This window comes from Echiichthys vipera (genome assembly GCF_963691815.1).
Source record: "Echiichthys vipera genome assembly, chromosome: 15".
Taxonomy (NCBI): Eukaryota; Metazoa; Chordata; class Actinopteri; order Perciformes; family Trachinidae; genus Echiichthys; species Echiichthys vipera.
Genome location: NC_139840.1, coordinates 12,731,589 through 12,745,164, shown reverse-complemented (window position 1 = coordinate 12,745,164; position 13,576 = coordinate 12,731,589). Strand labels below are relative to the sequence as shown.

General features: G+C 38.4%; 1 protein-coding gene across 1 annotated transcript in view; it reads right to left on the bottom strand.

Annotated features, from left to right (window-relative positions):
* The window catches only part of st18 (ST18 C2H2C-type zinc finger transcription factor), a gene marked incomplete at both ends in the record, with an annotated part of 40,686 nt that overhangs the window by 10,779 nt on the left and 16,331 nt on the right, over positions 1-13,576 (bottom strand). Inside the window, 5 exons of the mRNA XM_083928138.1 lie at positions 373-1,059; positions 4,628-4,815; positions 5,016-5,046; positions 5,846-5,897; positions 8,564-8,679. Coding sequence (XP_083784264.1) covers positions 373-1,059; positions 4,628-4,815; positions 5,016-5,046; positions 5,846-5,897; positions 8,564-8,679 — 1,074 coding nt within the window. The remainder of the gene's footprint in view (positions 1-372; positions 1,060-4,627; positions 4,816-5,015; positions 5,047-5,845; positions 5,898-8,563; positions 8,680-13,576) is intronic.

Sequence of the window (13,576 nt, the reverse complement as noted above, 5' to 3'; positions counted from 1 at the left end):
ACTTATGGTCATGGTTAAATATCCAGTTGATTCCTATCAAAATCCAATATTCTGAGTAGGAGCAATTCCATCAGAAAATTTTGTTCTTCTTTATTTTAGTCAGTTTATTTATTACTTCACTTGTTGCCAAAATGTTTTTAATACTTAAGAGGATTTTCTCTCTCTGATTCCCCCCTGCGCATGCTTCTTTTATTCCTTTTTAATGTTTATTTTTCTGAGCACCCAATCATCCAAATCACATGGGGTCTGTCTGATCTTACGCTGGATGAAGGTACATTCGTGTAAACTGATTGTTCCTAAAATGATGAGTTTTGATTCTTAAGACTGTGTTTGTCTTTAGTTTATTTTACATCTTTCCCTGCACATTATTACCTTTCCCCCCATGATAGTTGAGCCTGCTGTCCATGTCCATCATCCTATGGTGCCTTCTCTCATTGGTCATCTGCTCCATGAGGAACCGGTCCATCTCCCTGTAGGCGTGGTGCAGGACCTGCCTTTGCTCTGTCTGCAGAGCTATGGCCTGCTCCAACAGGCTGAAGTTCACCCTCCCTCGGCCCATTTCCAGGCCTCTTTCATGGAGACCCAGAGCCCAGCCATCTATCTGAGGTGGTCTCTCCACCTCCACCTCCCCCTCACTGTCCTCCTCTGTGGCGAGTGGCCTGTATCTTAGAGCCTCCGCCTGGTAAATACTCGCCCTGCCCATCAGGCCACCTAATTCTAAGTGAGGCTCTTCTTTCACGTGGCCATTCCTGCCTGAAAGGTCTTCGGAGGCTCTGGAGGGGCTGCAGTTGGAGCCGTTCACCTTTGCGGACAGGGACAGAGGCTCCCACTCTGCCTCCCTCATGACTTCGTATGGACTCTGTGGCGAGGATCTACCGCTCATCCTGTCTTGACTTTGGTCTTCTCTTTCATTATTAAGGAGCTCCTCAGCATCTTCATCTATCAGAGGTTCAAACGAGTCCGGCTCACACTGTGGAGAGCCATCGGATGTAATTTCGAGAGACTCTCTGGACGTTGCTGCGACATCATGGCAGCCATTGATTGCATTTAAGTTCCCATCTAAAACAACAAGAAAACACTTATTATTTTATGTGTTTTCAAGACTGAACAGACTGTGACCCCCTCGGTCACATACATGATAAGAATTGTATGTCTCGATAATCTTCTCCAAATCCTGTTTAAGGTTTTAGATTTTGTGTTACTTTTTCTACAAATAATATCTTGAGAAAAACATGTTTTTTTTTATAAACTAGAGGATTTAGAAGAACACATGTTGCAATATAAATTATAATCATAAGGTTGCAAGATTTCCAAGCAATTCCTCAAGTATATTTTCGATAACATATATGACCCTTCTGTCTGCTAGTTGAACATGAAACCTAGAGATGAGAAACACAATTATTTTCTTCTTCCTCTGTGTGTCCAATTGGAGCAACAACCCAATATAGATTTAGACAAGATTATGGAGGGATTTACTGTGCGGTGGACAGTGAACATCAGTTTTTAATTAATTACGTGTATTTTTAAGTGCAAACTAAGCAGCAACATGTTGTCGTCTGCATATAAAACTGATTTAAAATCACATAATTGTTGTTTCTAGAGATGTGAACAAGAAAACGGAAAAGTATTCCTAAAAAACCCAGATGGAGGGACCACAAACATGCAGATAAAAGAGAGATCTCTGTTAGCTGCAGAACAGGATTTAGGAGAAGCCAACTACACACCTCAGTAAAAAACACAGACAATAATTTAGTTACAAAAAAGGTAACCGTGGCCACAGAAAAGAGTGGCTTGGTGAACATGACCAAAAATGCAGAAAAATAAGTGATTAAATTAATTTTGATGAGAATTTGTATCTTTACTTCACCTGCACTTTCTTAAGAAAATAGTTATGAGCAGCTTGAAAAAATGGGTTGAAAACAGCTTAAAGATGAAAAAAATCAGAAACGTCAGGTATTAAGAGTAAATGTAAGTTGTCTATCTGTGTGCACTTTTTAATGTTTAAAATATGTTTTCTTTTTATTATAAACTTTGTTTAAAGTAAATAGCTGTGGGGGTCTTGCTCAGTTAAATTCAGCACACAACTTGGAACAGTAAAATGCAAGATGCTGCAGGAAAAGATCTGTAGACTATTTAATTGAATGTATTAGTGAGAAGAACTTTTCTTCTTATTTCATGTATTTATACAAGATACCCTATACAATATATGATAATAAATGTAGTACCATTATTGGACATAAATAAATGTATAGATACTGTGTGTGGGGGTGTATATATATATATATATATATATATATATATATATATATATATATATATACTGTATATATACTGTGCCACAGTAATTTCATATAATCTATTTTCTTTATCTTATTTTTCTGAGTGCTCTCATTTAATTTGCATTGACCTTTTGCCATCTATCTTTTTGCATAAATCCAAAAATCCCAGTCACAAGACTGTGTGAAGCCTTACACACTGAAAGTCTGATCAGTGGAACAGACAAAGAGGGTTAGGGTTATCCTAAGTGCATCTGAAACAACACTTTATTAACACCACTGATTATATTAGGTCATGGTCAATGATTAACAATGGTAAGCTATCATCTGGATTGATTCAACAAAATCTCTTTTGATCCTCCAAAACCATTCAAACTTATGCTCGATTAAGGCTCTTTGGACTGTAAGGGTTTTTACTTTCAGTGGGCTGTGGGCCCATATCCTCTTAAGTGGCTAGAAATCAGATATTTGATAGGTTGAGACTATAGACAGATAGATAGATGGTGATGGATTGTGAGAATCAGATCATACACTGTTGAGGATGATACAGATACAGGCATTATTATTATGGCAGCAGCACAAAAAATGTAATCCTCACCAAAAGAGCTTTTGCATAAGATATGTGGCACAAAAAGACAAACGTTTTTTTTTTGTAAATATATGATTTTGTGCATTAATAAGTCCAGTGGAATTTGACATTGCAATGTGTTATTATCAGTTCCCTGCTATGAAAAATGTTTGTAAAGAGCTGTCTAAAGACAACCCCTGTTGAAGGAAAAATTAAAGCCAGCTACACGTATTTACATTTATGAAACAAGCAGCGAGGGTTTTGTTTTTCATCCAGATGGACATCACGGCCTGACACAGCCGCATACACACACACACACACACACACACACACACACACACACATACAAACACAAAGACACAGAAGTGCAGTGAAAAAAAGAAAGAGATGGTGGAAAAAAACTTGGATCCCTCCGGTGGTTTGTGTGTTGGAACAGGTGAACAGTTTGTACTCCAGAATAGCCATTACCAGCACTCTGCAGCAGGGCTGCAGTTGGCTGGAGTTGAACGCAGTGTGGCTCGACCAAACGAGAGGCTTATTTTTCTCCTTTTTTGTTAAAATGCAGATATGACCAGCTTCCCACAGCAAAAAAAATCTTACTGCTTCCAGTCCACTCCCAATTTTTGTGTTTCCACAGAAAATAGCCCTAAAATCTGACAATCACATCAAAATATGTTCTGTAAATTGTTTATCAATACCCGTGTTCATTTGACACTCCATACTTTTGTTTTTATTTTGGCAGTATTTTACTTTGTTATAAAGCGACACTGACGTCCACTGAACATCTGGTTCAAATAGGGGAAATATACAGCAGTCACTCAACGTTGGTTGATAAAAAAAAAAAGTATCCAAAATACAAAACAACAAAAGGAAAAACTGATGATGTACAGTGAATTACTTAGATAATTGTAATGTAATATGAACCCAGGAAACAAATAAAATCCATTTTCGATGAATCCACACAATTCAGTGAGCTACTCTCCTCGTCCATTTAACTACACACATGTGTACTATAATGAGCTGTAGACATTATGCCTAATTATGTATTAGACTGTGTTAGAGGACCTAACAAAAGCTTTTGAAAGGGACAATTACGTTTGTTGCTTAGTTACATCGTTAAAAATATACCAAATCAGTGCAGATTATAGTGGGCGAGAATGCACATGTACACCACGAGCATTGTTGCCAAAATGCACAAAATTCAATTCATTAGGAAAAAAAAAAAAAGAAAACATTTTTGCTCCTAAAAGGGACAGTGGCATAAGTGACGGTAAACCATTCAAACCATTTAAACTGTTTTTTGTTGTGGTTTAGTAAAAATGAAAGATGTAAAACATACGCCAAGCAATGTTGACCCCTCAGTTGTTTTTCACAGTAATAGGCAACTTCAATATCAATTCAGTTTCAAAGAATGAATGAAGAAAGTTAAATTTAAATCAGTGAACTGGTGCACCCCCCCATTCAGTGTTTCATTCTATGGATTCAATGGGTTTTGGACTGGCTATTGAAAAAGGACAGATGAGGAGACTGAAATCTGGCCTCATCAAAAGAGGGTAAAGCCATGCCAAAAATATCATGGCAGATCAGCTGTCAAAACTTCAATTTGTGGACGTGAGACACAACTAATGTGGACCCAGCAGTGTAGTCTTTCACTTCCACTGCACAATGACTGCGGCTGCTGGCTGATGGCAGAGGGAGGGAAATATGAATGCAACAGATGGGATTTTAAAATTCAGCGTCAATTGTTCATCAAAACAGACAAAACAACAGGACATCTGTTTACCTGCTGGAGTGTCAATGTTCCTCAGCTCTTCTTTGTCCTGTGGCGGTGCCAGGTCCTCGCTCTCCTCTTCACATGCCTCGCTGGGGCTGTAGTGGCGGGGCTTCATCAGCAGGGACTTTCTCTTGTTGACGGGGGCGCCCTGCACCCCTTCCTGAGCACTCCTCTTCCTCGCAATGGACCCATATGGGCTGGAGGGAAGAGGGGAAATGGACAAAAGCCAAAGCAGGGTCAACAAAGGCCTCAGATGGCTCATTTAAAAAAGAATTGTGACTTTCTTTTATGAAGTTAAAAACCCTCTTAATGAATCACATCAATGATCAGGAAAGAAAATATTTCCTTTTTGGTATGATGATGAAAAAACTAGAAAATTCACGTCACACAATTTCACCTGTGAATCTCAGTGATGCAGTCGGCCAGCCCTGTGAAACAAAGGGCAAAAAAGAACAGATAAAAGGTCATGTTTACATTTCCACTACAGTGGCACAGCATCTGTCGACGGATTCTTCTTCAAAGGTTCAAGCCGACTCCCTACTTTTGGGGCGATTGCTAATGAAATTTTTACAATGTTCTGTAAATATTTGTTTTGTAGATAATGATTTCAGGATGATACCACCTGGGCTAATACTGCTTTATGCAGCCTTCAACCATAGATTTTATTCTCTTTTATAATGCAATCAAGTATAATCAGCAGGAGGATGGAGAAGTGGTCTTGTCATTGATCTGAAAAGCTTTTCATTCAGCCTGCTCATCCTTTGACAACGCTGACAACATGATCCAAAAGGGTAAATCAATTTTCCCAGGGGCCTACGTAAATCTCATTCACAAGTTCTACCCCTACTCCCATGAAGCACAACCAATAATAACACTTTTTATGAATTTCCCCAGATGCTAATAGCTCCAGCGTGAGCAGGCGGGCCTCAGAGGCCCTGAACACTTGCATAATGACATATCCAGTCTAGAGGTTTTCAATCACACAATATATACACACTCCTTAACTAATATGAGCCAGTGTTCCAATTTAATGAAGTTATTCCCCTCTGAATAATGAAATGGCAGTGCAGTGCTCTTCAGACCGGTAAGATAATACATAAAATTGACAGTTATAAAGTTGGATTGTTGAACCGATACCCCTAACCCATGGTGATAAGTGGAATATGTGTGTGTGCATGCATGTGTGTTTAGTTAAAAGCAAACTCAAAAACTGAAAGCTGCACTCACCTGCGTTACTGTTACATGTTTTCAGGGTGTGCTCCTCACCTTCAGAATCCATCTGTAAAAGAATAAATAAATAAAAAACGTGAAATATACATGAGCCTCTAACCAAACCGATTTTAATGTATTTCATTTTTATTTTTTGATTCATTTCTTTTATTAGAAATGGAAAAAGGCTTAAACACTGTATCGATTATTGGTGATTTTTGTCAGCGAGTAGGCCTTAAAATCAAATTGTGTGCACAACAACATCAAAGAGCTCCTAAAGCATCAGTAATATGTAAACACACATAAGTATAATGTTAAAAAAAAAGTTTCAGAGTTGAGTAAAAATGTAATGACACAAAATAATGACATTAAAGTACGGACAGCACCTCACTGTGTGTGTTTAGACAAAAATAGTTGCTAAAAATCCATCCACTCTCGCTGGCTGTTGCTTGTGGGTCCCAAATAAAACCTATTAAACATAATTATTCCAGGCTGATGGTGGCATATAGTGGTCACAGGCCAGTGAAATCTGTGAGTCATAGGATATGCTGTTACTTTTCCCTGGTAATGGGAAACATGACTCCTCTCTCTCGTTTGCTGTTGTGATTGAAGGCACTGACCTGTCATACATTTATAATAGGGGAGCAGGTGTGGCAGTGATGGACCTTAATTTCCTTTAATAAACCTTTTATGTGCCACACTCTTAATGCCACGCCGGGCCCTCAGAGGTCCTGCTCATAATAGGTTCATTACTTTTGATTACTACAGCCTATTGAGACAAACAACTCCCAAACACTATAGATTACATTCTGTAAAAAACGAATGTAGCTCATTAGTTTGTAACACTTTTCCACACAGACATGCTTCAACATTTTGTATAAATTTGTTGTTTTGACGGCTAAATGTTGCTCTTACATCCTGCAACCTGAGATTGTAACATGGACATTAATCGAAGTTCAAACGATGTTATCAGTGTATGAAAATATCACCACTGACTCACACACGTTTATTACCAGGGTGTTCTGTTTCTTGATTTGACATTTTAGAAGTGCCCTTCTTATGCAAATGTTTTGAAAACTGTATTGTAGCATGAAAGTTTTTATATTTACAAAACAGATTGTTTCATTTCATGTATTTATTTTATTTCTCTGAATTCATTAAGAAATTGAGTAAGAGAAAGATATGTATATATATATATATATATATATATATATATATATTTTAAAGACAGCTTAATGCTACAGGAATCACCTAATAATGAGCACCTATGCCTGTCCAACCAATACAACAGAATTATGCTGTATACTATGTCTCACTATAGCTCAACCTTTTTTTTTTTATCCTGTTTCAAATATCTATACGTCTGACAAGTTAATTGCGACCTTTCTTTTGTTCGCACTGCTTTTAAAGTGCATCGCATGTGCCTTTCTGACATAATTATGGCAAAACCTACTGGCAGATTGTAAGAAAGCAGAGACTACTGTATATGTAATTCACATAACGAGAAGTGACAAGTAACAGGAGAACAAGGAAAGCCTCCGTAGATGCTCTGGTGTACTAACAGGAAGTGGCATGGCAACAACATGGACAAACATGTGACGCTGAGTGTTTACCAAAGCAGAACAAATAGATACATTCAGGATCAAATGAGAGCTTTTATTTGACCTTTCATACACAATCTGACTGAGGACTCTACAAAATATATCTTTTCATTATTAATGTATGGCAGTGGTTTTGGTCAATGCATCCTTCATTTTTATACAGAGAAAATAAATATATAATAAATAATTTGGTCCTGGCTAGATGAGTGGAGTGATAACCCTTTACTTAAGAAGTTATAATTGTTGACAAACACTGTACATCAATAAACACTTAAAACATCTGTATATTAGCATACAACTACTATGAAAATGTCATTAATTAAATATTCATTTACCCCCTAAAACGTATACATAGAGGGGTTAAAGAACCGTAACAAAAATACATATACTTACTTTTTTTTTTTTTTGCTTTTCACTGATAATTTGTGTTTCCTCAGCTATCATGGTGTGTTCTCTTGCATTACCTTTTTGCAAAGTTGCCAACTAATCACAAAAAACTGTTGTAAAGAAACAATTGGGATTGTTGTAGGATCACCTTTCCAACAGTCAACACAGAGAAGACCACTAAGTACCATGTTTAAGGTTGATAGCAATGTTTAAGCATGCTTCACTACTAAACATGTTCACTTTACATCACTGCATTTCCCAAAGCATAGGGTCTCATATCTTGTCTTTATATTTCATCTAAACTGTATGTGTACTGTATTTTACAGACTAGGCAGTGCATTATTCCAGTGCTCCTGTTCTGTTTTTGTTAAAGCACCAGTACGGTCCTTTAAACCCGAATACCTTGTAGTGGATCTCTCTAAACTTTCTATTATGGTTTCAAAGGACGTTTTATTAGGTGAAAAATCCAGATGAGACAACCTGACAACTATAAACCATCCCTTTATAAAATGCAAACTCAGCAAAACCTTTAAAAGAGTACATTATCTGGAAACCACCCACAGCTCTGCATAAAAAAAAAAATCTCAGTGTGTGATCACTATGGTCAAAGGAGCAGTGACACCCCGCCACTTAGCGTTCTACTTATCCAAAACACTGTTACACAATAATTTAGAGACTCTATGTCTCTAACAAAAGTTATTTTAACTTTGTGTGTATTATTTAAGCCCTGTCAGTGCTGATGCCTTACCTTTGATTGTAGTTTTCCGGGTGCTCTGTAGGATAAGATGCCAGATCCGCACTGTCCACCCTGGTTACAGCTTTCACACTTGTTAGCTCTCAGGATGTGATCATGTAATTCATTATCTATAGCAGGAGAAAAAAAAACACCAGATACATGTATATAAAAATCTGCAACTTTCACTAAATGACTAAATCATCTTTCTGAAGGTTTTCACCATTGCATTTCTATAATCCAGAGACATGGATGTGAACATGCAGTCAGAAAAAGGTGGAAAGAGCGTATTAACACCTCACATGGAATAAGGAACACGATGCAAATTGATTGCTTGACATAGATCAAATTGCTCGCTTCTAATTAATACAAAACATCCAAGAGGGAAAACAAGGATGAAAACAATGAGTACATTAAGCCTCTTCACTTCACAGATCTTATTATGGAATTATTTATTTCTGTTAGCTTTGAAAAAAAACAACAACATCTTCTTAATTATAGCTCACAGAGCGCTTCCCCGGAAAAACAAAACTGGGAGGAAAAAGAGGGGGGGGGGGGGCAGTGAGGGAGGGTTATTCACTCAGTTTCATTAGCATATGAAAAAAGACTCACTACTATTTCAGCTGGTTCGTCATCTGCTGAATCATATTCATGCACCCCCCAACCCCCAACCCCCTCCTCCCTCCTCATATACACACCCCCAAGTCCAACACAAATAATGCTTCTCAGAGGACTGTTTCCCTGCGTCTAGGGCAGATTTCTCAGGGGGAAAGGAGGCAGCCTGATGCTGAGGGTCTATGAGATTTTCTATGTGTTAATCTGGCTGCTAGCTGTCCTTGAGCCCAGCCCATTCTCCCCTAACCCCATCTGCTAGCATTCCCACCACAGAGGAGAGAATGGGCTGCCACTGGGGGTAGAAAAAGAGAGAGACCTTCCCAGTCCAGCAATCATGAATAACCATTGAATCGCACCATTATCAGAAAGGCTGGATCCAAGCTGAGATGGTGGAGAGGAAATATCTGTAAAATACCCTGGCACTCCTGACATTACTTTAACCACACTCGCGCATTCTGTTGTAATTGATGCTATTATTATTATTTTCATATAAGGCCTTATTAATACCGTGCAGCTGCTGTGGATATTCATCACTGACCTTGAGTCTTTTTGTCCCCTTGTTCCCAGCTTATCCGCGCACTTGGGACGCTCTCATGTAATTAACACAGGCATTATTGTGGTGGAGTAAAAAAACTCCTGTGCTGATACCTCATCTTGAAACCAATAAAGCAGGCCAGAGTAGCAAAGTAAGATTCTGAAGACTATAAAATTAATTACATTATTTACATTTCCTTTAGATAGAGGGGTACAGGCGAGATGATAGAGGCAAATGAGATTACACAAAATAAGATTTCAAAATGTCAGTGCTGCACACTCAACCAACCAACTGTTTTGATTAGATTACTCTTTTAATATAATTACTGTCTAAGGCAGTGTGTGGAACTGGAAACAATGCATACATAAAAAACAGGAGCCGCATCCTAACTGATTCCCATCCTTTTCTGCATGAGCCTTTTTCTCTTAACCTTTCTTCAACAGTATCATTTTGAATTATAGGGAACGGATGGATGCTCTGTGCAAGGTCACTGTCTGGTGAGTATCACCACCCCCACCCCACCCCACACACACACACACACACACACACACACACACACACACACACACACACACACACCCTCTCTCTCCTTGTTTTTGTTTCCTCTTCCAGAAGCACACTGAGCGAAGGGTTAAAACAGGAATGGATTTAATTATGGAATGAATGGAATTATAATGCGCCTGCAGCAAGTTTTCCTCCTTATTTATTAAAGCAGCTGATGGGCCAGGTTTGATGAGCCACTTCTGGCATAATTGAGTCATCACACAAAGAGGGTTCCTCGCATTCAGAGTGGTTTTATCAGCAGCAAACAGACCTGATTACTGGCAATTACACTCTGATCTAGGGGAAGGAGAAAAAAAGGGTAAATGTGCGGGGTAACTTCTGTGTTTATAGTTTACCCAGGGAATAATTTTCACATTAATTTTACATGCTAAGTGTTTTCTGTTTATGTATAATAAAGAGCAAACGGCAAGGAGATAGCACCTTTTACTTTCATATTTCCTTGTAATGATGTCTGAGGATATAGTGAACTGATCATAATTTATATTTATCCCATATGAGGTTTGAGGTGTGCGGAGAAGCAGCGAAACATAAAGTCAAGATGAAGCAAAAGTAGAGCTGGAATAGACCTGCTTGTGCTCACACCTACTGTATTCTGTGGAAAGCAGGTACAATTGTATACAGAGAGCAGACAATTGCTTTTGACATTTTTCATTGAGATGCAAATGGATTTGTGGTGAGTAAATTAAGCTCTGCTCAGAGATTAAAATCAACTTCTGTTCACAGAGTATTTAGATAAACAACTTTTCTTTTTTTGTCTTTTTTTGTGAGGTGGCCAGGGAGCCATCAGACGCCCTGTGCCTAAATACCAGCTGGACATTAGAATAATGGCTGAGATATATTTTAGGAGGGGGGAGTGGACAAAAGGGGGTGTCTAATTTATGTCTGAAACTTGGCATAAAATCATTTTTATATATATACACTATAACTAAATATATATATATATATATATATATATATATATATATATATATATATATATATATATATATATATATATAACTATATATAACTATAACTATATATAACTTTTAATAATCAGTTACCTACATAGTCAAATCGACAGTTAACCAACACTTTACTGCATTGGAAAAAAAAAAATTGAATTAAGGGTCTGGGTGATACTAAATAGTATTTTATACATGAATGTATGGATTAAGATAAGTTTATAAAGAAAAATACAAACAGAAAAATATCAGGCTTTTATTTGGGCTGTATATATGCCCATTCAAATAATAATAAAAAAAAAAAAACATATCTGAAAGAACTATTCTGCCGGCAATTTATGAGCATTCATCTGTCTAGAGAGGCTTCTGGATTCATGCAGACACAGTAAAAAATCTTGACGTCAACTGCGATTTCAGATATAACAGCCTCACAGCTACCCTGACGGCCAAGCAAAGTGTTTGTGCCTTTTGCCAAAGAGTACTTTTATAGAGGAGCGTATTGGCATCTTATCACTTCTCCAAGACAGAGATGCTTCAATAAAAGAACACAGCTCACAGAATTCTTAACAGACAATTAGGAGCCTGGCTAGCCGCTATCGCTTCAATGATTTGTTATGATGGCATAACTACAGGGGAAACTTGTTATTGGACTGAGTTCGCAAGAGTCCCATAAAAGAGTCAGATGGTGACACCTTTGCCGAGGTGATTTATGAATCTTGTAATCGCTTTCCAAAGTCATCCCAAAGCCTTCCCTCTAAATTGAGTTCATCTGGAGCCGGACCACACAAAGGCACCAAGTCCAGATTGTTTCTTCTAACATCAAAGAGCCAATTTCCGTTTTTGACCAAATTTCTGGTGCTTTTAGTTCCCTTATCGTATGAAAGGGACCTAGATGATATGCTATTTTATTTGTGAATTTCAATCCAATTAGGAACACCAAAATATTGAGACAAATAAAATTAGTATCTTCTTGCACTACACTATGCATCAATAGCATAGTAAATGGAGTGGCAGACAATCCATCCATTGGCAAGTCTCCAGTCTGCCAAACCACTCTCATGTTAGTTTGAATCTTTGAATTCTGTCATGAACATGTTTTTTCAAACCTGTCTAATTTGGGGACAGGTGTTTGGGGAAAAAGAAGTTCCAGCCCTCGTGTAACAATGAGCAGAGTAATCCAGCTCATTGTCCCTGCCCAAGGAGGCCCTTTCATAGAGGAGGTTGCATGAATGCAACCAGGTGGTCTGCAATTTGGAGAAACGTAGTAACCGTTCCAGCTAATCCCCCGTCACAAAAGGCAGGTCTCCTGTGCTCCGGGGCTCTCCGGGGCAAAGGGAAAAGTTTACCTCGAACACACAGTGTCTGAAAGGAGTCAGGGACTCGAGCAGTGATTCCTAATCAGATTGCGCTGAAGTGAACAGCTCGCATGGCAGCTGTAGTTTTCCCAGGGTTAATTACCTTTCACTGCTCTCTCTAAATGAGTCAGCTGTTCCTGTCATTAAACAACTCCACTCTATCTCTGCTCCTCTGTCCTCCACACACATGTGCACACGGGTGTGCATGTTCACACACACACTCACATGCACTAACCCATACACATACAGCGATGCGCCTTTGTTTTTCTTCCAGTATTTTTGATGTATAGGATATGGTGATCAAGCAAAAGTGTATTAAAACGTTGATTATTTGAATATTATAGCAACTTTGATCACTTGAAGCCACGGAAACGGAGGTTACTGTCTTTTTATTCATGCTACTGATGTTTATGCAGATAGAAGGCAGTATTCCCAGTACACCTCCCCTACCCTGTTGAAGCAAAAATAATGCCAATCTGTCAAGGTCTTATTCTAAAGAGCCCATTTAGTGCTAATTGAGTATATATAGGAAGCAAACATGTTCACATATGCGCACACACACACAAACACAGGCATACACACAAACACACGGATACACATACATGCACACACAAACACAGAGTCCAGCTCTGATATAGTTGTGCTGTCATCAATTCTGAACAATCTGTCTGCTTACTGAGCTCAGTGGCTTAGGATGTTGGGGGAGTTTTAAGTGATTTTTGCCACTGTATGGTAAAATCCCTTGGCCACCTGGATTACAAACTCTAGTCCTTTAACTCATGCCAGTATAAATCCGTGTTAACTCGGATTTACCTCTGGCATATGAATTCTCAATCTGCGTAAGCTTTGTTTGGAATGAGTTGAACATAAGTATTTTGTGCAGTAAGGATGCCCAATGGTGAATTCCTATTTCTGTGTAACACACACTGGGAGATGGTTCAGGACTTAATCAGTTATCAGAATAACTAGAAAGGCCTTAAGCACTGTTTCATTACACTCATGGGGTGAGGCCCGT